The 24,447-nt window shown below is 38.2% G+C and overlaps 1 protein-coding gene across 1 annotated transcript in view; it reads right to left on the minus strand.

Moving 5' to 3' along the window:
* The window catches only part of STON2 (stonin 2), an 89,913-nt gene that overhangs the window by 16,742 nt on the left and 48,724 nt on the right, over positions 1-24,447 (minus strand). The window contains exon 5 of the mRNA XM_087725123.1: positions 948-2,810. Within this exon, the coding sequence (XP_087581249.1) occupies positions 948-2,810 (1,863 nt within the window). The remainder of the gene's footprint in view (positions 1-947; positions 2,811-24,447) is intronic.

A 24,447-nucleotide genomic window follows, 5' to 3' on the forward strand; every position in this document is an offset into this window, starting at 1 on the left:
TAGGTGGAATTTTAATATGTAACTTCCTAAAGATTCTGAACAAAGGAACAGTTCTGGAATCTCACACATGCTGAGAGCTACTTTACATGTGAGAAAGGCTGGCTGGTGCCTTTCACTGAGGTTTCAATTCTGAAAGTACTGGTTTTTCTGGCAGATTGTCAATTACATCTTCAGAAGGCTCAATGTGTTATAGCTTCTTCTTTTTGTACTGCTAATAAGTCTTGTGAGATTTTCCACAAGAAATAATATTCTGAAGGAGGACTGCTTAGTGGTTGAAACTGAATAAGGAAAAAGCTTCATATTAGACTTTTCCTTGATTTTAAAACAAAATAAAAATAGTTAGCAAGCTGAAAAATATTGCATTAGTACATTATCAGGTCCCTCGTTATCTTTCTCCTGATATTATCCTTGTGGAAATTGAAAACTATTTGGCTGTTGGGCAAGGAGTCTACCACATGATCAGATGCTTGACACTTTAAGAGTTGCAGTGAAGGACTACATCAGGGGTGAAATTAAGCAGTTCTGAAGAAACGGTAGTGGAAATTTTGAGTAGTTCAGAGAACCAGCAAATACCACTCTGGCTGGTCCCAGAGTGGGATGGGAATGGAGATTTTGCAATATCCTTCCCCTGGAGTGGGTGAGAATGGAGATTTTGCAGTTTCCTTCCCCTGCCATGCCCACCAAGCCACACCCACAGAACTGGTAGTAAAAAATTTTGAATGTCACCACTGGGCTAGATCCACCCTTCTCCACCCCAAAGCCTTTTTTTTTTTAAAGAAAGCTGATGATAAAATTATTGTTGTTATTGTTACTACTACATAGTCATACTTTCAGAAAAGGGAACAACTTCATTTTACACAAGGATTTGAATTTCTGAACAAAGTATCGAAAAACTATACTAATGTGTCTTTCTTACAAGCTAATCTAATTCATGCAGCAGTACCCACCAGAATTTTTATCAGGTAGGCGATTTATCCTCCACACAATGGAATTGAAAGCATGCTCGTATTTGGCAGTTCCTAGTGTTACCCTCATTGCTGGCTCAGAGCCAGACACGCTGGTGGATCCAAAGCTAGCAGTTTTGTTCACCTTTGCTTTCAAGGACTTCTCCCCAAGGACACTGTCTCTCCGGAAGTTTTTCACCCACTTATGTGGCACAGGATAACGAATCATCACGTTTTCACAGGGGACTTGACTTAGAGGATCTCTGTTGGATGAGAACCCTGGTGACATCATCAGCCAGCTCTGAAGCTCCACCTCAGCACCATTGACACTAGCCGTAACCCTTAAAGTAAAAGGCATGGTCTTCTCAGAAAAAATACTCCTGAAGCGCATCAGTTCAAATCGGCAAGCATCCAAAGGGTTAAACATAATGACACGGGCACTGGCAAATGCCTCTTCATCCACACATGAATGGAAATGGCAATCATTCAATTGAATCCACTTGGTAGTGGTGGTGGGCATGATGTCCTGCCGCAAAACTATTTCATTCCCTTTAATAAGAATGTCGTTGAGGCCCAGCCTACACTCTGCCAGTCCAGAAAGAAAGCTGAGCACATGCACTCGTGTCAGTACATTATGCTGCAAGATCCTGTTGTCTCCTTTGGCCAAAATTCCATAGAATTCATCCTTTACGTCAACAGTGATTTCTTCCTCTTGGTAATTAAGTCCTACTGTACTTAAATCTGTTGAGGAAGCAGGCAAATCCATCAATGAATCCTGAACAGCCCTGATAAAGCTAAGGAAATCATTATAATTGGTGGTGCCTAGCTTAATAACCTGTTCTTTTTCTGCTATGTGAGAAACAGCTGGCTTTGGTTGGTATTTCTTTTTTTCTTTGTAAGTAACACGGTCTATTCTCACACTATGTATCCTTCCATTTTCATCATAATTTTGAAGCTTGGGCTCTGAAACCTCATGATTTATTTCAAGCTTGAATTCCTTAAAAGGTTTTTCCAGTCCCTTTTCATAGAAGAGCTGTATATATCTTCTGTCTTTCAGTTTGACATATATTGGACCCCAGTGCCTAGAAGACATTATATTCTTTTTTTCAGGTATCCTCAGCATCATTGGCCAGCCATCTTTTTGCTGAGGTGGCCCCAAAGTGGACAAGGTATTATAGAGCTCAGTGGAGATTGTAGGGTCATCATCTGGTAGACTGAGGATGTTCAGCTGATCTGGATCACCAATATGGAGCTGCTTGAGTTGCTCAATAGCATCTCTATGTTTCAGGTGTTTACTTGGCTCATTGAAGCTAATGGAATCAGGTTCCTGATGAAGGATAAGAAGAGAATCTCTCTGGTTTTTACTAGTGTTTCCAGAGAGAGAGTTGCTTTGGGTACGCCTGTCCCTTTCCTCAAAAAAAGAACTGAATGGATTGATAGGAGAAGGTTGAACATCTTTTAATGATACATCAAGGAAAGGATTAGTAGCACTCCAGGGTGGTGTTCCACCAACTGATGGCACCAAGGTGATGGAAGAAAGATCAAGCTTTTGAACTTTAGAAAAATCACCCAAGGTGCTCTTGGGGCGTTCCCTTTTTTTAAAGGATAAAGGGGTACTAGTGTTCCCTTCTATGACCTGTGTGGTTGCTGTTGTTGCTCCTTCTGATAACGATGAGGATTCTTCTTTCACAGGAGATGTAGTTATTGGAGAAGTGGAACTAACTTCATTGTCATCAAAAGTCACCCAGCTGGGGAAACGGGCTGTGGTTGCACTTTCATCGTGGCCATTAATGGGTGTGTTGTTCAGCTGCCAGCTGGTGGCCTCCATACCTAGCTCCTCATCTTCAAGAAGAGATGAAGAATTGTCTGGCAGAAGGAAAAAAAGAATATAATTACTACACAATGACTGAGATATTTTTATTATACACATATTGATTACATAGTAATGAAGGAATGAAGATATTCCAGTAGGCTCATAAGGTTTTCTGTGGGAAGAGCAAGTTATATTAATGGTCCCTTTTATCTCATTTATATAGAAGTCATTAATAAAATCTTAACAGAAATAAAACCACCCGTCTCAAAATCAGCTTTCTTATATTGTTTAGATAGCTTTTTGGTAAACTAGTAGAATCTATAAAATCTATTAAATAACTTGCAGATATTATATTTCTTTTACAGAAAATAAGAGCAGAGAGTTAAGAATGACCATTGTGTAAGGCCTTTTCTCCTTGTGAGATTGTCCTAGCTCTTATGTATGTTTAAAATAGATCAGATATTTTATTTAAAATAACATTTCATGTTGTCACATCTGTATGAGTGCATATTTATTGCAATGTCAAAAACCAGTTTTAGAATGGAAATATACATGGCTAGTGCAAAAACAGACTCCTGTCTCTTATAAAGACAATGTAAGAACTAGCGAATCTAAGCTACAGGACTTTCTGAAAACAAAAAGTCTCTAAACAACTGATAAAGGGAGTTCCAGTCACAAAACATATACCTTTTGATAAGCTTTTTTTTAGTCAGAAAAGATGCTACTAGAATCCTGTTGTAGAGAAGTGGTGTAGAATTTTTCCCTTCACTATAAGTGCAAAATCTTCTGCCTGCAGTGGGAAACATCCTCTTACATGTTACTGTTCTTTTCCACTTACATCTCGCCTTTCTTTAAGAGCTCAAGGCTATATCCAGGAACAGAAGCATTGATTGCTGAGGAACAATAGCAGAAAACTATTCTGTTCTACTTGTGTGTTTCCTACAGAAGAAGAATACGAGAAACACGATGATGTATTAAATAGATCCTCTGCCTTACTGCAGGTAACATTTTTTTTATATTCCTAGACAAATTCTACTTTTCCATATGCTTCTGTTAAAGAGATAGATGCACATATTTTGATATATAAAGGTATACCAAAATAACAATTCCTGTAGACGTAATAGTTACATCAGGAGTGCCAAACTCACATTGCCATGGCGGTGTCACATGACGCATTGGGACTCCCCCCCTTTGCTAAACTGGGGGTGGGGGTGGCCAGCGAGTAACACATCTGGCCCGTGGGCTGGGAGTTTGACAGCCGGGTTAGATCTTATCACCACAGAATATATACAACTAGAGTGAAGTTTATTCATTAACTTCAACAAATTGTAGAGCATAAAGTAGTAAAGCATTTTATTGTATGTAAATACTTGACTGAAATCATGAAACCATGTGAAAGACTGAACAGGTATGAGCATTTGCCTTCAGCGTATCCTCAAATCTCAAAACTAAGAACTGATCCTACAAAACCAGTGGAATGGCTTGCCTTCAGAAATTATGGTGCTTCATCACTGGAGGCTTTTAAGAAGAGATTGGACAGCTATCTGTCTGAAATGTTATAGGGCCATGATGGCGAACCTATCTATCTGAAACGGTACAGGGTGCACTCTGGCCAGCTGACTTCTTTTGAGGCCATTTTTCGCCCTCTGGAGCCTTCAGTGGCCTTCAGGAGGCTCCGGAGGTCACCATTCCCAAACTTCCGGTTTCCCTGTAGGTCAGTTTTTCGCCCTCTGGAGGCTTCAGGGAAGCTCCTGAGGCCTATAGAGGGGGCCTGAGGGAGGCTGTTTTCACCCTCCCCAGGCTCCTAGAAAGTCTCTGGAGCCTGGAGAGAGTGAAAAAAACAGGTCCAAAAGCAAGAGGGGCTTTGGTGATACGCACACTGGTGTTGTGCACATAGCATGATGGGTTGGCACACCCACGCATGATCCCCATAAGCTCCCCCCTCTTTTGGCAGGGGAGCCAAAAAGGTTGGCCAGCACTGATATAGGGGCTTCTACTTCAGCAGGAGGTTGGAGTAGAAGACCTCCAAGGACCCTTCCAATTCTGTTATTCTATGTTCTAAATTAGACTAAATACACAGTAGTAAATACACAGTATATTTGTAGTCTCTCAAATATACCATTCATGGTACCATTAGGCGAACAATTTTTATCCTTATCTCAGTAGTTCCTAAAAGATTTTAACACTGGATTTTCCATAGTAAATGACAGTAAATTCTTTACTGCATTAATCTCAGTTTAAGAACTGGATTATTGATCAACAGTGTAGCTAGAATATTGAATATCTACCATTCTCTGAAGGGTAGTCAGAAAATAATTATATATAAAATAAACAGCAACTTAGCAAAGAATAACTATATAGTAGCTGCATGAGAATTTTGAACCAAGTGGTCAATCTTCAATAGAACTATAGAACCATGACTTTTGTTAAATAAAAATGATTTAATAGTGACCATAAGATGGTGCCATAAAACTAAACTGTATTATAAAAAATATTGGTTTTCAGATTAAAATAGTTTAATATTGATTGTTAATATTACTTAACCTAACTTTAATATTAAAATTCAGAATATTTACTGCATGAACATTTTTTTTGCCAGAGAAAAGATCATTATATTGCCATGTATAATAACCAGCCCATTACAAAGCCTACCATGTTATATGTACGTGATGGCGAAGCTATGGCACATGTGCCACAGATGGCACACAGAGCCATTTGTTAGCGCACGCAAGGCATTACCTTGTCAGCTGGCCTGCACACATGTGTGTGCTGGCCAGCTAACTTTGGCCTTCTTTTGAGTCTGTTTTTCACCGGAGTGTGAAAAACTGGCCTTACGGGAAAACCGGAAGTTCAGGAATGGATTTTCAGTTTGCTCATGGGACCATGTTTTACCCTCCGGAGCCTTCAGGAGGCTTCCCTGAAGGCTCCGGAGGGCGAAAAACGACCCTATGGAGAAACCTGAAATCACCATTCCCGAACTTTCAGGTTCCCTGTAGGTCTGTTTTTTGCCCTCTGGAGGCTTCTGGGAAGCTCCTGAGGCCTCCAGAGAGCATCGGGGGGGGGGGAGGCAGAGGAGGCTGTTTTCGCCCTTCCCAGGGTCCTAGAAAGCCTATGGAGCCTGGAGAAGGGAAAAAAACCACAGCAAAAGCAGGGAGGTTTGCGCGCACAGCATTATGGGTGTGGCATGCTTGTGCATAACCCCCTCCTGTGCTTCCCTCGCTTTTGGCATGGCAGCCAAAAAAGGTTGGCCATCACTGTTATATATGCTATCAAAATATGGCAGTATATATCTGTGAAGGTATGTCTCTATTTCAGTGATGTGCAGTCAGGGGAGGCAGAGCCTCACCACTGTCATCATGAAAAGAAAAAAATGTAAAAGGAAAAAGGCAAGAGCTGAGGCCAGGCTGAGGTAGTTGCTGCCAGAGTCACCGTGGATGACTCTGCTTAGTGCTTAACTGTTTAAAAAAAGCCTCTAAAAAAGCGCCCTCTACAGGAGGAGGCAGGAGAATGACGTGCCTCATCTAGTCTGACTTTAGGTGTTTTATGATCACTCGAGCAGAGTTAAGCAAGGGTTAAAAGCCTAAAAATTCCTAATGTAGGCGAGGCACGTTGTTCTCCTGCCTCCTCCTATAGAGAGCACTTTTTAGACACTTTTTTTAAACAGTTAAGCAGTCATTCACGGTGAGGCAGCAACTACCTCAGCCTAACCTCAGCTCTCGCCTTTTTCCTTTTAATTTTTTTTCTTTTCATGATGACAGGCAAGAGCAGAGTTGAAATCCTCTCTGAAACAGCTGGAAAAGGTACGTGTGGGTTGGAGGGAGGGGGAGGAATTCAAACTTCATCCTCCTGTTGCGGGGCTTTGGGCAAAGGCTGGAGGGAAATGCTCTCCCTCCCCAAGTGTAGTTGGATTGCAGGCAGAGCCACGTTGTCTTTTCAAACCTGTAATCAGTGAAGTTGGGCTGGATCCTTCCGGGGCTGGGGGAAAGTGTGTATGCTCCAGTATGGCTCTTTGACTGGCTTCCTGCCTCCTTTTATGGTCTCCCTGACTCCCTCCAATCCAACTTCGTGTGTGTGTGTGTGCGCGCGCGTGTGTGTGTGTGTGTGCATGCTTGTTTGAGAGAGAGTGTTTGTTTGAGTGAGAGAGGGAAGGGGTAGGATAGTCCAATCCAACTTGTGTGTGTGTGTGTGTGTGATTGTGTGTGTGTGTGTGTGTATGTGTGTGTGCATGTGTGTTTGAGAGGGAGGAAGGAGGGGAATTGAAAAAGAAAAAGAAAGAAGGAAACTTATTTCGCAAAGGAGAAAAAACAAATGCTGTTGCTTTAAATCAGAACTGAGCATGCCTAGTTGTGGAATTCTGAGAGTTGAAGTCCACAGGTCTAAAAAAAATTGTGTCAGTGCCTCACCAGCCATAAACCTCACTGTACGTCACTGCTCTATTTCTATGTTAATCTCTTTAAAGACCTCTATGTGATAATTCCCTAGAGGTGTTGCATAGGAATGTGCCCAAGGATATAAAAGAATGCTAAGTAGAGTTTTTATATAATGGCTCTATCTTCAAGTTTTTTGTAAGTAGAAGTTTTTCAGACCAGCACAAGGCTCCAATTTTCTCTATTGTCCCATCATTTTGTGTGAACATTAACAGAGACTCTTAGATTTCTAGAAATCTGTGCATTTTGGTTACATGTGTACCCATTTCCTTCTATGTTATGATTGGAAAACCTCAACCAGTCTGTTTTCTACTTTAGAGTGTTATCAGCTATTTAAATCCACATAAAAGAAATACAGCCACTCCTTGTTTAGTAACTACCTCATTTAGTGATTTAAAAACAACAATTTTCTGACCGATGTGGACATTCCCCACCAAATTTCTTGCACTTGACAACAAAAGACTTCAGTGTGAAACTGATTAAGTTTCTGGTAAGTTTCAGGCAGTTGTGCAGCCAGCAGGAGGCTTCTAGTCAAGCAATTAAGGTCACAGAGTTGAGTTTGTTCTACCCTGTAGAGAAAAGCTGTTTGGGAAGAGATCACTTCTTTAAGCAATCTCTACCCTGCAAAGGAATAAAATAAAAAAGGGGGAGAAAATGAGTGAGGCACATTATCCCGTGGAGATTCGTACTCTCATCACCGTCCAGGCCTTCCGCATAGCCCTTAAGATCTGGCTAGCCCGTCAGGCCTGTGGACAAAGATAGCCGCCCCTCCCGAATGATGAATGAATGTTGCTCATTATTTTACTTATATGTGTCTATGTCATTGTTTGTATTCCCCCTCCTGATTTTATGTGAGCCGCCCTGAGTCCCCTCAGGGAAAAGGGCGGCCTATAAATGTTAATAAAATTCTAAAATTCTAAATTCTAAATCTGAATGTGAGCACAGCAACCAATGATGTTTGTAATGTCTTTCTCAGTCACATGATCACCTCATAACCATTTGGCTTAGTGACCAAAATATTGGAATGGAATGTAGTCATTAAATGAGGAGAGTGTATATAAACATCTGACTACAGCTTATGCGTAAGACTAAGTAGATGAAAAGTGTCAAACTGGCGGCCTGCATCACATGCAGGCCACGCCCACCCCAGCTCCGTGAATAGGAAAAACATCACAAAACATGACTTGATGCGACAAGTTTGACACATGTAAAGTAGATAGTTTGGATAATTGTTTATCTTCTTTTGCTATTTTCATTAACTTGCTCTATCAGAAACAAAATTAATTTTCAGCTTCCTGAAATTCTCAACTGCACTCATAGAACTGAATCTAACAGTTAATAATGTACCCATACCAGGCAATGATGGGCCTCATTACAATTTCTTTTTGAATTAAGAATTCTCACTGATTTAGAATACACTCAGCTTTCACCACTATTTGCTGTGGGAAAGGGAGCGATCTTGCTCAATCTATGTTTCAGGTATTTCTTCTCACTGACGAACCTCTGACCAATTATCAAAGAAATCAGAATTTGAAAACACATGCAGGTTGCCTTATAAGTACTTTTTTGTTGACATACAATGCTACATAATATTCAGTAACATTCTCAATATTTCTGAAACTGCAATTTTTCAAGTGCTTGTGAACTGATAGCTCATTTTACACCATGAAAATATTCTTCATGGAGAAAACCTATCTACATGGTTGTTAAAGAGTCAACACCAACATAACAGGTGATAATCAAATAATCCCTGAGACTCTAAATTAAAAGTTTACATTTGATTTTATATCATCTTTAATCTTCTGTCTACATACTAAGAAGTAAGCATTACTAAGAGTGAGTTCGGTATAGTGGTTAAGGCATCAGGCTAGAATCAGGGAGACTGTGAGTTCTAGTTTTGCCTAAGGAATGAAGCCAGCTGTATGACCTGGGGCCAGTCACTCTGTCTCAGCCTTAGGAAGCAGGCAATGGCAAATCAATGTGAAGTATTGACAAGAAAAGTGCAGAGACTTTTCCAAGTCAGTTGTCACTGACTGAAAGATACACATGCACACAAATGCATATACGCAGCACTATTAAATGCAAACTTGCCTGAATGTTGTATATAAGATTGTGCTGTTAGGCTCTTCGATGACTAAGCATAATGATTTGTAGCTCTGTGTTTTAAAATAAAATTGAATCTAACATAAATGGAACAGGTTATGAAGATAACGTAATTCCTGATGTCTATGGAGATTCTCGGACAACCTTGTACCAAGTATTCCTGTCCAGAGAGAAAAAGCCTAGAAAATACTGAGAAATGATATCTATAGAATAAAAATCTTGTTGGCCTGATTTATGAAATCAGAGGATGACATTTAGCAGTCTCACCAGAGTTGTCCTTTGCAGGGCCCAGGACCTTCCTTTATACTTCCAATGCAAATGTTTTCCTTATATGATTACACTGCTCGTCTAGGCAACCAATTTAGTTGTATTTATTTTGTACAATGGCAATAACGGCAATACTATACTAGGTAAACATTTACTATTGTTCTACTAAAGAGAATAGCTTAGATCATCTATTCAAATGCACATTTACTGTATCTTTATGTTTTCCGAATAGTTTTCATAATTTTTCTATTTTGGATACAATCTAATCCATAATGTAATGAAATAAGAAATATTTCTTGTAAAGGTATTTCTACTTTTCAAAGATAGATACTTACTCAACTACTTATGCATATGAACATGTATAACATCTTCATACTTATATAGGTGGCCTTGAACTAACTGAAACATAGAAAGCAAAATATCTCATTCCTGGGAACAAATGTTTCTCTCAAATGCACAAAAACTTCAATATAATTGTAATAAACTGCAGAATATACAACCGAAACAATTTGAAGGATATTGCAGGCTGCGTGGGCAGCAAACTGTTTCAAAAAGGGAGAGGTTGGTGAAGAGCAGAACTGATGATAATTCATAAGATGAGGAAGAAATAAGCTTCCTTTTATCCACATTGTGCTGTCTAGAGAATAGATTATTTTAACAGTGTCTAGAGGACTTCTCCTTTATTATTCACAAAATGACATCTTGAAAATATGTGTGTTTGTGTAAGAGAAACTTTAGTAGGTTTTAGGCTAGTTCATAGTTGAAGTATACACTTATACAAATATCTCACATATAAGTACTGTTGTTGCTTTGCTTGGGATATTTTTATTGGCATTATAACTGTGTTGTTGGTATTTGAACCATCATTTGTAGTATTTTAAATGTTTACCTGGGGATTTTGAAGAAATATAAGTTTTGTTAACTGACATTGTAGGTTTTGACTCTTGGATTCCAATACTATAACTGATATATTTCCTTACAGTGCAGTTATTTATTTGGCCAGGAATAGGCTACAGAAGGGATGTCAAACTCATTCATTGAGGGTTGTGTTTGACCTTGGGGCGCCAGGGGTGGCATGGCCTGGGTGGTCATGGCCAGCTCAACGTTACTTGTCGAGCTCCGTTTTCTGCTGCGATGGCCTCTTGCAGTTCTCTGCCAGCAAAAACGGAGCTCAGTGGAGTGTGCATGGCCTGTCTGGGCTGTTTTCACTGTCAGAGGGTTGCGAGGTTGTCACGGCCGAAAACAGAGTATAGGCAAGCTGCATGCAGTCTCCCCAAACTCCGTTTTCACTGGCAGAGGACTAAAACAGAGCTCAGGAGGGCCGCACAGAGGCCCCACTAGCCGGTCATTTGCTGTTTCTAGGGTGGCCCCACAGGCTGGATCCAGCCCCCGGGCCTTGAATTTGACACCCCTGGGCTGGAGGAATAAAAAGTAGAGGAGTAGTGCTCCCTAAAAACATACTGTGACTTGAGGAAATTAAGAAGACATTGTCAAAATATCCCCTTATCATGTTTGAATTAATATCAGAATCCCATGTAATCTAGTTCTGCCCTAAGAAGATCAGTACTATTTTAGAAATTATGACTATGAGTAAAACAACAATTCCAAAAACATCAGAGATCTTAAGAACAGCAACAACCCAAAGAGAGCCCTGCTAAATCAAACCAGACTAAAAGCCATCTATTTTCAACACTGACAAAGTAGATGCTTCCAGGATACTTCCTCCAAAACCTGAAGGCTCTGAGATTCAACATTTTGGCTCCTAAGTTATTGGTATTCGGAGACAAATTGCCTCTGAGGCCAGAAATTGCTTAACAACCATAATAACAAATAATCCTTAAATGAATATGTCTACTTCAGAGTATGAGAAGTTGTGGCCTTTTAAGATGCTGTTGAACACTAAATCTATAGCCATCCTTCAGAAACATTTCTACACATTAAGGGGGTGGGAAACTTTACGCATGCCTCTTCAAGCTACTCAGCTGTTTTTGTGTCTGGGATCCTTAATAATTCATTACTGTGAAGACTATTTTAGAAACTGTTATTTTCCAGGAATGGAATGACAGGGACAAAAGAATAGCATACAGAAGATGCTATCCACCTTTTATTAAAACCTCCAAGCGAAAGCAAGTTCAGGCAAGCAGCCTTTTTGTATGATATCTCTTCTTGTTCTAATTCTGATAAATAGCATAGTGCACTCACTTTAAACTCTTACCAAGAAAGCACAATGAATGAGATTTTTCTTCACTTTTGACAGGTGAAAGGAAGATATATTAACCTATTTCTCTCTGTTATATTCTAGTTAGTGGAGTAATAGACAGAAAGTTTGGATTCAAGTAGTAAAAAGAGGGATACTACAGATCCACCAGGGGCAGAGGAGATACAAGATAATTAAAGATTACTTCATAACAGAAGATGTTGACTTGAGTGATAGTACATCAATTTGAGGTAACATCAAAGTACTATTTTCATCAGTTGCCATATATCAATTATTTTCTTGCTCAGTTAAAGTTTTCCATGAAAAAACTTTATCAGCTCCAAAATGAAGAATGAGAAAGGTGTGTCATATAATACAGAATTCTGACAGTAAAACTTTTTTGGGTGCATTCCTTTGAGTTAGACGTGATTTTTGCTGATTTTCTGGACAAGTAATTTTTGAAAGGGGGGGTACCATTGCCTTCTTCCTAGGGCTGAAAGAGAAGGACTGGTCCCAAATCATCCAGTTGGCTTTGTGCATAAGATGCGATTAAATCTCACACTTTACTGGTTTGGAACGGTGCTTTAATCACTTCACCAAACTAGCTTGTGAGAATAAACAGATGACAAAATGACAAGAATTTAAATTTGTTATTTTTACTACAATGATGATTAATGCCTCTTAGCCGTATACTTGTATCTGGAATGTTGCAGGACCAGACTATAGAAATGTTGGCATCTTCAGCTGATAAACTTTTTCTTAAAGGTTGGGCTATGAAATTATAATAATATTTCTTATAAGGAAGTCAACACATTTAAGTGTCCTCAGTTTGACGTTTTTAAATCCAAAACTAATTTGACCATAAGATATAAAAGAAGGAGCCTTGAAATATTTTAAAAATAATGTGCTATGCACCTGTATAGCAGAGTAAGGTAGCACCCAAGCCAACTGCTCACAATTTTTCCAATCTGGCTGTTTATTTAAAATGTATCAATTATTCTTCTCTTCAAAAATAAACTTGTGTTTTTAAGCAAAGTGGTCTCTTTTTTTGTTAATACATGAGTGAAACAGAAGTTTTAATGACATTTGTTTTTGCTATTCTTATTTTTCTTTTTGGATATTTTAAAATATCCCCTCTCCCTCTTACAGACAGACACAAACACAGACACTCCATGTAATAGAAATAAACTAGTTAGATGAGCTTTATTAAATATTGGAGTGCTTTGTTTATAACATACCTTGACTTTCAAGCAGAGTATAAGTTCTAAAAACAATAGACCTAATTTTACAACAATTCAGCAATGAGTCATATCATAAATAAGGTGATTGGAAACTATTCTACAATGTGTGGGATAGAGCAGGGTTCCCCAACTTTTCTGGCTTTGCAATTTGGTGGAGGGGGAAAGAGGATGATTCCGCATGAGCGGCCAGCTTTGTTCGAGTGGTGGCCCATGCACCCTCCACTAACACAAATGGAGCATGCGTGCACCCAGTTATCTACAGCTCATGCAAGTGGGGTTGCGTGCACGTTCAGCTGCCGCTTCTGCGGCCAGTTGCAAACAGATCACAGTCCACTAGTTGGCTGTGGCCCAGGGGTTGGGGATGCCTGGAATAGAGGATCTTCCCAGTAGAATTAACAGATGCAAGAGACTGAGGACAGAGTCTTTTATGTGCAAGCATATAAAATATACATTTGGCTTTCATGTTACACAATACAGACAGTGGCTGGGTTCATGCATCATATTACCATATATACTTGAGTATAGGCCGACCCGAATATAAGCCAAGGCACCTAATTTTACCACAAAAAACTGGAAAAATTATTGACTCGAGTATAAGCCTAGGGTGGGAAATGCAGCAGCTACCGGTAAATTTCAAAAATAAAAATAGATACCAATAATGTTTTTGAATATTTATTTCAAAGAAAAACAGTAAACTAGCGGTGTATTCAATGAAATACTTCACTCACCTCATGATGCTGATGTCCCGCTGTGATGATGATGTCCCGTGCAGCCGCGGGAGCGATGTCCCGCCTCCTATGACACATGGCACAGTGATTCCTATCATTGGATCACTGTACCAGAGGAGGTGGGACATCGCTATGTGGCTGCTTGCCATAACAAGGAGGAGGTGGGACATCGTTGCAGAGCGGCAGGAGGGGGAGGAAGGGGAATCGTAAGACAGCCCTGCATTACATTAGAACGTGAGGAGGGGGGATGGTGCGGTGCGCGCTGCGCGGCAAACTGACACAGAGGGAGGGGAAACTCACAGGGGCGCCGGGCCAATCACGAGCGTCACCCAGCGGCATGGCCCCGCCCCTTTTTCTCCTCCATTTCGGGCAAATTTTTCACTGACTCGAGTATAAGCCGAGGCGGCTTTTTTCAGCCCAAAAAGTGGGCTGAAAAACTCGGCTTATACTTGAGTATATACGGTAATCCATGCTTGTTTTATTGTAGTTGAATAAATTACAGAGGGCTTATATATAACTCTAAAGGATAAATTGTGACTTACATTCAAGTATATTAGAAAATATGCTAAGCCTAAAAGAACGATTTTGATGGCTTGGCATGACATATGAATGGACACCTTGGACACATGAGCCTCACTATATTATTCTTCTATTTCTCACACACACAATTATCTAAAAGGCTCAGCTGTAACTTATTTGTTGCATGAAAACACTATTTTCTCCAAGGTAGTTCAGTAGTTTCAAAGACTGTCTCACTACTCAAAATAACAGCATGTTCTTTCAGTCTGGAAAGTGCCTTCTATCCCATTCCCCCACCTTCCCCTCCTCCCACGATTCTTCAGTATGAAGAAGAAATTGCAGATGGCGAATAAAACTACCTGCACAAGATCTTTTGAGTTAATAAACAGTTAGACAGTTTTCTCAGTCATGGATAATCTTGTGGTAGAGGCAGACAAAGCAACTATATTCAATCTATAGACAGCAAGCTAGAATTAAAGAAGGGCCATTCAAGTAACACTGAATTAAAACTGAACCAAAAATAAACCACCCTGGCAACCTGAAAGTAAATCTGGCAGAAAATAAGCTCTCTGTTTTTCTTCACCTGTTCTGACCAGAATAACAGCCTGATGGCACCCCAATTAAGGGATCATGAAGCAACCCATGCTACTTGAGGGCAGTCCATAGTCCCCTTTTTTGGAAACGGGTGATCCTGGGGATTCCACAAACACAACAATCTTTTTGTAGTTACTGAAATCTTTTTCAAGCCAGACATCAAGACTCCAAAGAAAAGCAAAAAAAAAAAAAAAAAAATGTGGGTGCCATTCCCTTAACAAGAACACTATTCATACAGTGACCTTCATCTCTGGAGTAAAGAGGACCTTCTTTCTTTTTTCTTTGAGATCACTAAATGACAGATACTCCTGTCAAGGAGATAAACAATTCTTTATCATAAAGCTTTGACTGTGGACGCAACTGCAAACAATTGCAGGAAATTAACAGAAGCCAATATTGCTTTCTTATCTTTCTGATGTCCTTTCTTTTCTGTTCGTTCCCTTTGTGTGTGTGCAGAGATGGACAAAATTCATGGGGTTACCAGGGGTCGCATCACAGAAATCCAGGAAACGGAATTGGCAAGAGGCCAGGTCACTGTTTCCTCTCTACAACTTTTGTCCTCATTACCTGCTGCTGCTTTGCAGGGACAGAATGAATTAAAGTCCAGACTAAGCATTGAATTTGCAATTTCAGAAGAAAGGCTAACCAGTAAGACAACTATACAGTCAACAATGAGCAATGGTATACCTAATAATAATTGTGAGATTGCATTCTACTTCATATCCTCAAAATATCCCCTTTTGGGGGGAACTAGGGAGTCTCTTGTTTCTTGTTATAAAGCTGGGCTAATTCTGAGTTATAATAACATAGAGCCATTCATTTCATTTGTTTGCAGGTGAGTGGTTTTCAGTGGTGGAATTCTTTCTTTACCAGGAAAACTTTTATGTTTATGTTTATTAGGATTTGTATGCCGCCCATTCTCGAGAGACTCAGGGCGGTAGCCATTTGGTAGCTATTCAAAGTATTAAAATATTAAAACTGAATGTTCCAATCAATCTTTTCCTTCATCCTTTCAGGCACAATCATGCATACACATCTATAGTGCAGACAATTCCACATAACAGTTTATATGAACAGACTTCAAATAGTTCTGGACATTTAAATATCTAATTTTTTGTTCTGCTCTAGAATATTTGTAAGATTGTGATTCCAACCTCTGACTCATAATGGGCTCATTTCCACAGGTAGCATATCCCACGGTGTTACATTCATGCCATTAGGATTTGGGAGCACACACACTTATTTGTCTGCTTGATTTGTAAGACCACCTTATTATCCATGTAATTCAAGACAGCATACAAAGACAATAAAAAAACACAACATCTTAATAAGCTTTTTAAAACGCTTTATATGGCAGGACATATAGAGCTGTCATGATCAAGAGTTAGATGATGTATTAGACTATTATAAGCTTCTGCTGCCTGAAATGATGGCTTGCATCATACATTTCTCTATGAAAACAACCATTATGTCTTCTTATGAGTGATCTTTGCACATCAGTCTGTATTATGACTTAATTTTAATCACTTATTTGTTATGACTGCACAACACCTCGTTAGCTGTGCCATCTGGGGAAAAGACGTGGCTATTTTAAAGAGTTGCAGACAGATGCCCACATGCTATGAAGTACTCTTTGGGAAACTGAATCTACTATATTAAATGCTATTTTTAAGAATACGCATCCTGTCAAGACTAATTTGCACTTTCACCTACATTTTTCCTTCCCTCACAATTTGACCATAACAGGGAGGGGGTGGATGGAATGCAAGGGTGGGAGAATGGCACAGTGAGACATTGCTGGCATCTCAAGGACACACTGAGCAGATGTCCCGGCGTAGCTGGCTGTTTCCCATTACAAAATGAACAGGAGTGATTGGTGGACATTTTGGACTGAATGGCTTGTAGGGAAAAGGGGGAATTACTATGTTTCTTTTTTCACGGGAAACCCAGAGCTGGTTTTGCTTCTTCTGTGTGCCAATGTGGTTTATTCAGGTAAAGTTTTATACTCTTAGTAAAATAATGAACAGTTGACACATTCTTCTATTGAAGTTCAAAGAAATGACAGAATATTAAACTTTAAAAAGACCACAACAGAATTTTTTTAAAAAACAGACAATAGTAAAATGTCTTCTGGGAACAGAAGATCAATTCCAAAAGTAACAATATGTAATAAATAAGGAGGTTTGATATGATAGGAAATTCAATAACCATGCAGTCAGGATCCTCACGCTATTAGTTTACCAATTTACCTTCCTAAGAAGGTAGATGCAGAAAGCAAGTCTTTAAAACAGATATTTAGGTTAAGGTAGGTTCTTTTGGGTGCAAATGGTGACTTGAGCAAACCTAAACTGCCATATACCCCTAGAAAAACCTTATCCCAAGAAGATTCCCTTCCTGGCAATAAATGTTAAGAATGTTATTCCATCACACCTAAATCTGACCCTCTAGCCCCCAGTTCTGCTTTAGCTTTTTTATATACACCAAGAATATGTTTAACTGAAAAACCACAGATAATACAGAAGAAGAAAAAGAACCCTCAACCTGTTGCTATAGCAGCAAAGCAAACAGAAATCTATGGCAGAGTCTGCTATTTGTCCTATGAGCCAATCAATTCGAAATCTCTGTCCAACACAAGCTGTCGTTTAATGAAGCACAATTGTGTGGTTATCCCTTTCATGAAAGGCTATGTTTAATTGTTTCCTACAGTCTGTACTTCACAGTTTATTAGATTCAAATCCAGAAATGCACTAAATTTACATATTGTTCTGAAACTCCCTTAGTGTCAAAGTATATGAAAAAATAGATTTGTTTCATTGTTAACAAAGTACTGAAAAGATTTTGTAAAGTTTTTGTAGCAGAATATCCCCTTCCTACGTGTAGATCTCAACAGCTGCAGCTGAAAGAGGACAAGAGGTTAACATAGGGTAGCTATGCACCTCGGGTTGTTTTTCTTTTTCCTTTCTACGAGACTCTTTATACTTACAAATGAGGTCAACTTCAATCACATACTGAATATTGGCTAAAATCAAATTAATATTAGCCTAAACCAAAAAAAAAAGTCTTTAATAGTGGACTTCATTTGTTCAAATCATCTGGAAAATAGTAAATGTCATACAAAAATCCAAGATTCTGTTGTATATTAGAGGGAACTTTTGACCTCAATGAGCTACCATAGTCCATCATATAATTATGAAACCTATAATATTTCCTATGATTCCAGTGTTATTTTCGCTTCACAAGAGATGATTCGAGAATAGTTAGTGGATTGATATTTCTTTATTGAATAACTCTTGTTTCATTTTGTAATTTCAAAAACTTCAGATAGGAAGGATAAAATGGATTGCTTTTGCATATTTGTGCAGATACCCTATAGAGGAGCAAGGTAGTGCAAGTGACAAAACACATTTTGCAATATTGTGGTACAAATTTCACCTCTTGTGTTTTTGTGTGGGACGTTGTGATACAAGTATGATAGGATGGCAATTGCATCATTGATGTTGTCATGCATTTTTGCATCATCACAATTAGGCATGGCTATGCATGCTTAGATAGGCAGATGGTTAAATAAGTCTCAGTTTAATGTGTTAGCACAGGAAGTAGAGACACGTTTGATTCCAAATGTGACAATGGAAAGAGGATAGATAATGAGTTGATCCAATAACTCAATAAAGAGAAATTCTGAAGTTAATAAGGAAATGCCAGGCTTCAATTCCTGAACACATTCCTCCTCCTCCTCCTCCTCCTCCTCCTCCTCCTCCTCCTCCTCCTCCTCCTCCTCCTCCTCCTCCTCCTCCTCCTCCTCCTGTAGCACCATAAGATTACAGTCTTGTAATCTTATGGTTCTTCTGGTATTCAAGGATTCATAGCTTTTACTATTATACATCAAAGGAATTTGTGCCACTACCATTATTGTTGATGTAAAATCATAGTAAAGAAAGAACCATGACTGATGATGCAGCCTGAACTAAAGAAGGAGCTGCAGAGAACAATTTATGAATTATGCACATTTTTTAATTAAAATGTTAGCATCAGTGGCAGGAGTCCACCAAACTCCTTTCCCAAACAGAAAAAAAGTACTACTCTCTAACTGAGGGTAAAAGTTTGCTACATTTTTCTTATCTTTCTTATGAGAGAGAAAAGAAGAAATACTATTTTCTTTGTACCCAAATTTCAGAACTAAACTGGATTCTAAACAAGCTTTTCATTATCTGAGTTCTTTACAACAGAGGTGAGATTATTTATTTTGCCCTATGAAAGTCATTTTTACAAAAGTAAATAAGGTAGAACAGAATTTCCCATTTCTAACTGCTGTTACTACCACCAATTGCAAAAGAGTTGCTTCTACAGGGCGGGGCATAACCTTTTCCTAGGGGGTCACAGCAAGATCGACAGCAGTTTACAACTTCCACGACACCTCATTTTAAAGCCCATAAAAAACTGAATTGAATGAGCTATTAAATGTTAAATTTGCTTTAAGAATGGCTGGAAAATTCGATTCGGAAGAACAAAGGATCATTGACAGAATAAAATGCATTGCCTTTCGAGAGGCTCGCGAAAACAATGTCGAATTTTGGGGCAATGACGTCTGGCCGGGAAATTCGCCAGATCTCAATCCGGCAGAGAACATTGGGGCCATAATTAAGGATGAAGTGGAAGCTCTGATGATTCAGGAGCAAGGTCAAAATCGATATTCGGTTGAAACTTTGAGAATGAATTTGGAAACTGTGTTGAAAAATCTGGAAAATCGAACGGAACTGTTTGAAGATTTGTTGTGTTCTTATCCACCTCGTTTGAATGCTGTTCGAAGGGCTAATGGTGGTCATACTGACTATTAAATCGTGTCAATAAACTCAGTTTTTGATGGGCTTTCGAATGGTGTATGAATTATTTGTGTTGTTATTACAAGTGTTGCTGTGACCCCCTAGGAAAAGGTTATGCCCCGCCCTGTACATATGATAATTTTATGATTATTTATTTATTTAGCCACTCATCAGCAAATAGATTTAATAAATAGAAGTAGAACTAAGTAGAATAAGGAGAACTAAGGAGAAATTTCCCTAGAACTAAGGGACTAGAACCATTAATCAAACAACTTGCCTCCAGTAGTTGTGAATGCTCCAACACTGGAAATTGTTAAGAAGATATTGGATAACCACTTGTCTGAAGTGATGTAGGGTTTCCTGCCTAAGCAGGGGGTTGGACTAGAAGACCTCCAATGTCCCTTCCAACTCAGTTATTCTATTCTGCTCTGCTCTGCTGTATTCTATTCTATTTTATTCTATCTACAACTAAATAAATGTAATAAAACGACCTGGGAGATTAAAGCATAAAACTTTAAAAGTTTTTATATATTAATATTTTAGTCCTTGTGTCTGGCCAGGACTTGACCCTTTAGGCTATAAAATAGCTGCAAAACAAGCAACTTAATATGAATGACATAAATCCCTTCCTCTTTTGCAAAGCACATGGAATCAAGTATCACATTTTATCAAGGACAAGTGTTTTGTTTTGCAGAGAAGTATGAACAACAGCAGCAACAAATTGGATCATTATTATAGAAAGGAAGATACTTTTCATTTTCAACAGATAGCTAATGTGGGGCCAGTCTGTCCTACAGAACTTACAGTTATCTTCCCAGCAGAAAACAGGGAGAGAACTAGATAAAATACTGTATAAATAATGATATTGGTAGATAAATTATTGTGAAGTTATTCTGGGTTTCCATAACTAATACACATACTTTGCATTGAAACTACCCATCATAATCCATAATGTGGATTTTCTCAGCAAGGGAGCCTTTAAACATTCCCATGGAAGTATAGTAGATGTTTTCCTGCAAGTTATTTTCACTGGACTAGAGCAACATGTAAATGATCTGACTGCCTGGTAGAGTGCAAGTTCTATGGCTGGATTGTGCTCAAGCAGCTCATATGACTGGGTTTACCCAAACCTAAACGCCATAGTTAGTTAGTTCTGATAGCCTTTTTAACATGATGTTAAGATTATGACATCAACATCAACACACTTTTTTCCAACACACACACACACACACACACACACACACACACACACACACACACACAAAATTTAAAATTAAAACCAAGAAAACAAAAAGAAAAAGTGCAGAAAAGAAGAACTAGAATAGCAGAAAACAAACAAGAGATAAGAATATAGTAAAGAGAAATAAATGTACTGTATAAAGAAACATCTTCCCTCTTCATCACAAGTATAAACAATTTTAATAACTTATCACCTTTTAAAATACAATAAATGATATCTTCTTGTCATATCTCGTCTCTTAGCTATAAATAAAACTTTAAAAGCTCATTGGTCAGTCCTGATCAGCAAACATGCATTAGGGGTTACCAGAGATAACAACACATCTAATTTAATCTTGATCAAATAAAATAATTTATATTCTTGCCTTTTATTTTTAACAATATTGATCTTTAATCGCTTTTAACAATATCCTAGAATTTGATTTCATTTTTTTCTCTTTGTCTCTTCACACAAGATTCTTCAAAACTTTAACAAGCCTCTTTTGTAAATCCAATAAGGGAAAGTTAGCTAGGTCACATTTTTAGTTTATTTGTATAGACTTTTTAATTATTAAGACATCAACTGGTTTTGTTTGTATATCCCATATAGCATCTTTTCCCTTATCATTCTTGTGACCTGATTTTTAAATCCACTTTCAAAACAGTATCAGTCTTGTCCAGTAAAACTTGTTCTTCTTCTTCTATATCATCTTTTAAATATAGTCTCTCTCTATAATGGCAGACACTTAAAAATAAATTCTGGGCCCACTGGTCATACATATTGTCCAGTAATGAAAGTATTTTGTTCCAATCTTTATGGGCGTTAAATTTAAGTGTTCTCTTTTAATTATAATCTTTATCTCTTTTCCCCCCTCTTTTTCCCAACCTTCAAAGTCCCATCCAATTTTTTCCAAGAAAAAGCAATAGTATTTTCCCATAGAAAGAATTGTAATTATTAATTTCAAAATCTTATTTCAAATCCTAGTTCATCCAGAACCAATGTCATAATCATCTTTTTGTTGTTTATTTTAAAAAAAGTGAAAGTCCTTCAGCTTGTATGTAAAACCTCTTTGACTAAGGATTGAAGAAAACTCACTTAGTATTATAAAACATGCCATTTTGAGGGTTCTTAATGGCTTCTCTTTATCTGTAAATTAGTTGTATCCAAACATGATTAAGTAATGAAACTCTTGTGAACTTTATGTCCATAAGAGCTACCCTAATCCTCCCCACCTCTCTTGCTTCTCATCTGCCTTTATTTTCTCCAAAATTCCCAAAAGAAAATTTGAAGGAATTTGGGGGACAAGAATTGTTCTTTAATTGGTGTGGGAAGGGTTAACATGCCACATAATCTGGAACAAATTCAAATTTAATCAATTTATATGCCGCCCAATCCTGAAGGACTCCAGGCAGCTTACAGAATACAACTCTGAAAAGGATAAAAATTAAAAATAGGGAAGAGAAACAGATTAAAAAAGAAACACGTCATGCACTCAATCTAGGCGGGGCTGGACCTCATTCATGAGGTCAACAGCCCCAGGCCTGCCGGAATAACCAGGTTTTAGTAGCCTTTCGGAAGGACGAGAGAGTGGGGAGGGTCCGGATCTCTGGGGGTAGGTCATTCCACAGGGTTGGAGCAGCTACAGAGAAGGCCCTCCCCTGAGTAGTCGCCAGCTGGCATTGTCTGGTCGAACAAAAGGAGCTGGTTTTCACTTTCCTTTGTGTGACAACCCTGCAATAATTGAAGAATGTTGCCATAACTCCCATGTCAGTGATCTTTTCTCAATGTCAGACATGAATCTCAAAAAAGGTTCTTCAGTCTCTCTTCACAGTATCTAGAAAAGCATGATCATTGGATGGCTTATATCTTTACCTATTTCTCAGAATCATTCTTAATGTATGATTCCGAGAAGTGGACACAGTACTTGAGGTCAAATATGATCAAAGCTGAATAACATTGAAGAAAATCCTTCCCTTGAGATATATATACAATCAAAGAACTTTGCACTTGTATCTGTAAAATTCCATTCTGTTGCTTGCAGCTCCTAGATAAAACTTATTTATTATATATTCATTTGTATATCACCCCAAGCCCAATGACTTTGGGTGGTTCAGCAAAAACATAAAAACAAGATAGAAATTATGAAGAAGAAAATATGGCAAAACCAGGAAACAACAGACACACAACCATTCCTCAATGGAGGCTACATCCATCCTGCCCAAAGGTATAAATGAAATAACCTCTGGATCTAACTTCTCCCACTCAATTTTATTTCATTCCATAAACATTACCTCCATCTCTTCATTCATGTCATTAATAAAAATCCTAAACTACAAAGGACTCAGGATTGATCCTTGTAGCATCTTGTCAATTCTTCTTCCCAAATAGATGAGAAGCCATTGATGAGCCATTCTAAATACCATTTTTAGGAAAGCTTTATATGCATTATAAAGCTTTATATGCATTTATTATAATTTCATCTAGCCCACACTTAACTGACATGCTCATTAGAAAGGTATTCTATCAAATGATTTGCTAAAGTATATTATATCTAGATTAGAGTACTAAGAAAGTTATCTAAAGGAAGTAAAATGTGGTTCATGAATGAAAGCAAATATACATGCCCCAAGATAATGTTGCAGGATCTAATCTGGGTTGGTGACTGACCCAGATTGGATCCTGCAAAATGTAGTTTGCCAAAATTTTGGTTTATGACTTCTACTGTGTAAAAGAATTGCAGTGTATCTAAGATGGTAAAACAAATCTCTCTATGAAATCCTCTTGCATCTTTCTAGAGTATGGCCTATAGATTGCTGAATTTTCCTATACTTTATTTTTGAAAACAGTGAGAACATTTGCTGCCCTCCACTCATCTTGGCCTTCAGTTCTTCATGATTTCACAAGGGTAATACATAAGGGTGCAATTCATCTTATCGCTGACATTAAAATTCAATTAATTTGAAGTTATACCTCAGCCATATTTCTATCAATCTGGTGCTTCAACCTTGCCCTTTTTCTGGCTCTTCAGTTTCCTGATGGATATATATTTGTTGTTGGATCAGGCTGAAGTGAGTTGTGAGCTGAGTTGTTTGCTTTTTCATATTAATGGATTAATATATATTTATTTTCATTAAGTAGATGTTATATTTTCCTTTTATTTTGAACATTCTACAAAACCCCTTTTGTTCCTCTTAACATCCTGCATTAACTTTGGCTAATTTTACCCTTTTGTTTTCCTGGCAATAGTTCTTATAGGAGAAAAAAATGGGGTGGGGGAACAGAGGCAAAAATAAAAGTCACAAACAATTATTATTTAAGTTATACAGTCTCGTCAACATTTCATAAATTTTAAATAAAGGAGCCTATTTTCCTATCTATACGACTCACAGTTTTTCATCAAACTGTGACTAATTGGAGCTATCCATTTCCCATATACAGAACTGGTTTTAAAACTTGGTTTTTCACCAATCATTTATTCTGCAATAGCCTTCTTGCATTATTTCTCTATTTTTAAAAGCAATGCTTTCATTGTATGTTTAATTTCACAAGTACAATTCACTCACAAACACCAGCAC

The sequence above is a fragment of the Thamnophis sirtalis genome, unplaced genomic scaffold, assembly GCF_051295495.1.
Source record: "Thamnophis sirtalis isolate CommonGarterSnake01/CBP01778 unplaced genomic scaffold, rThaSir2_p1.2 scaffold_1, whole genome shotgun sequence".
Classification (NCBI taxonomy): Eukaryota; Metazoa; Chordata; class Lepidosauria; order Squamata; family Natricidae; genus Thamnophis; species Thamnophis sirtalis.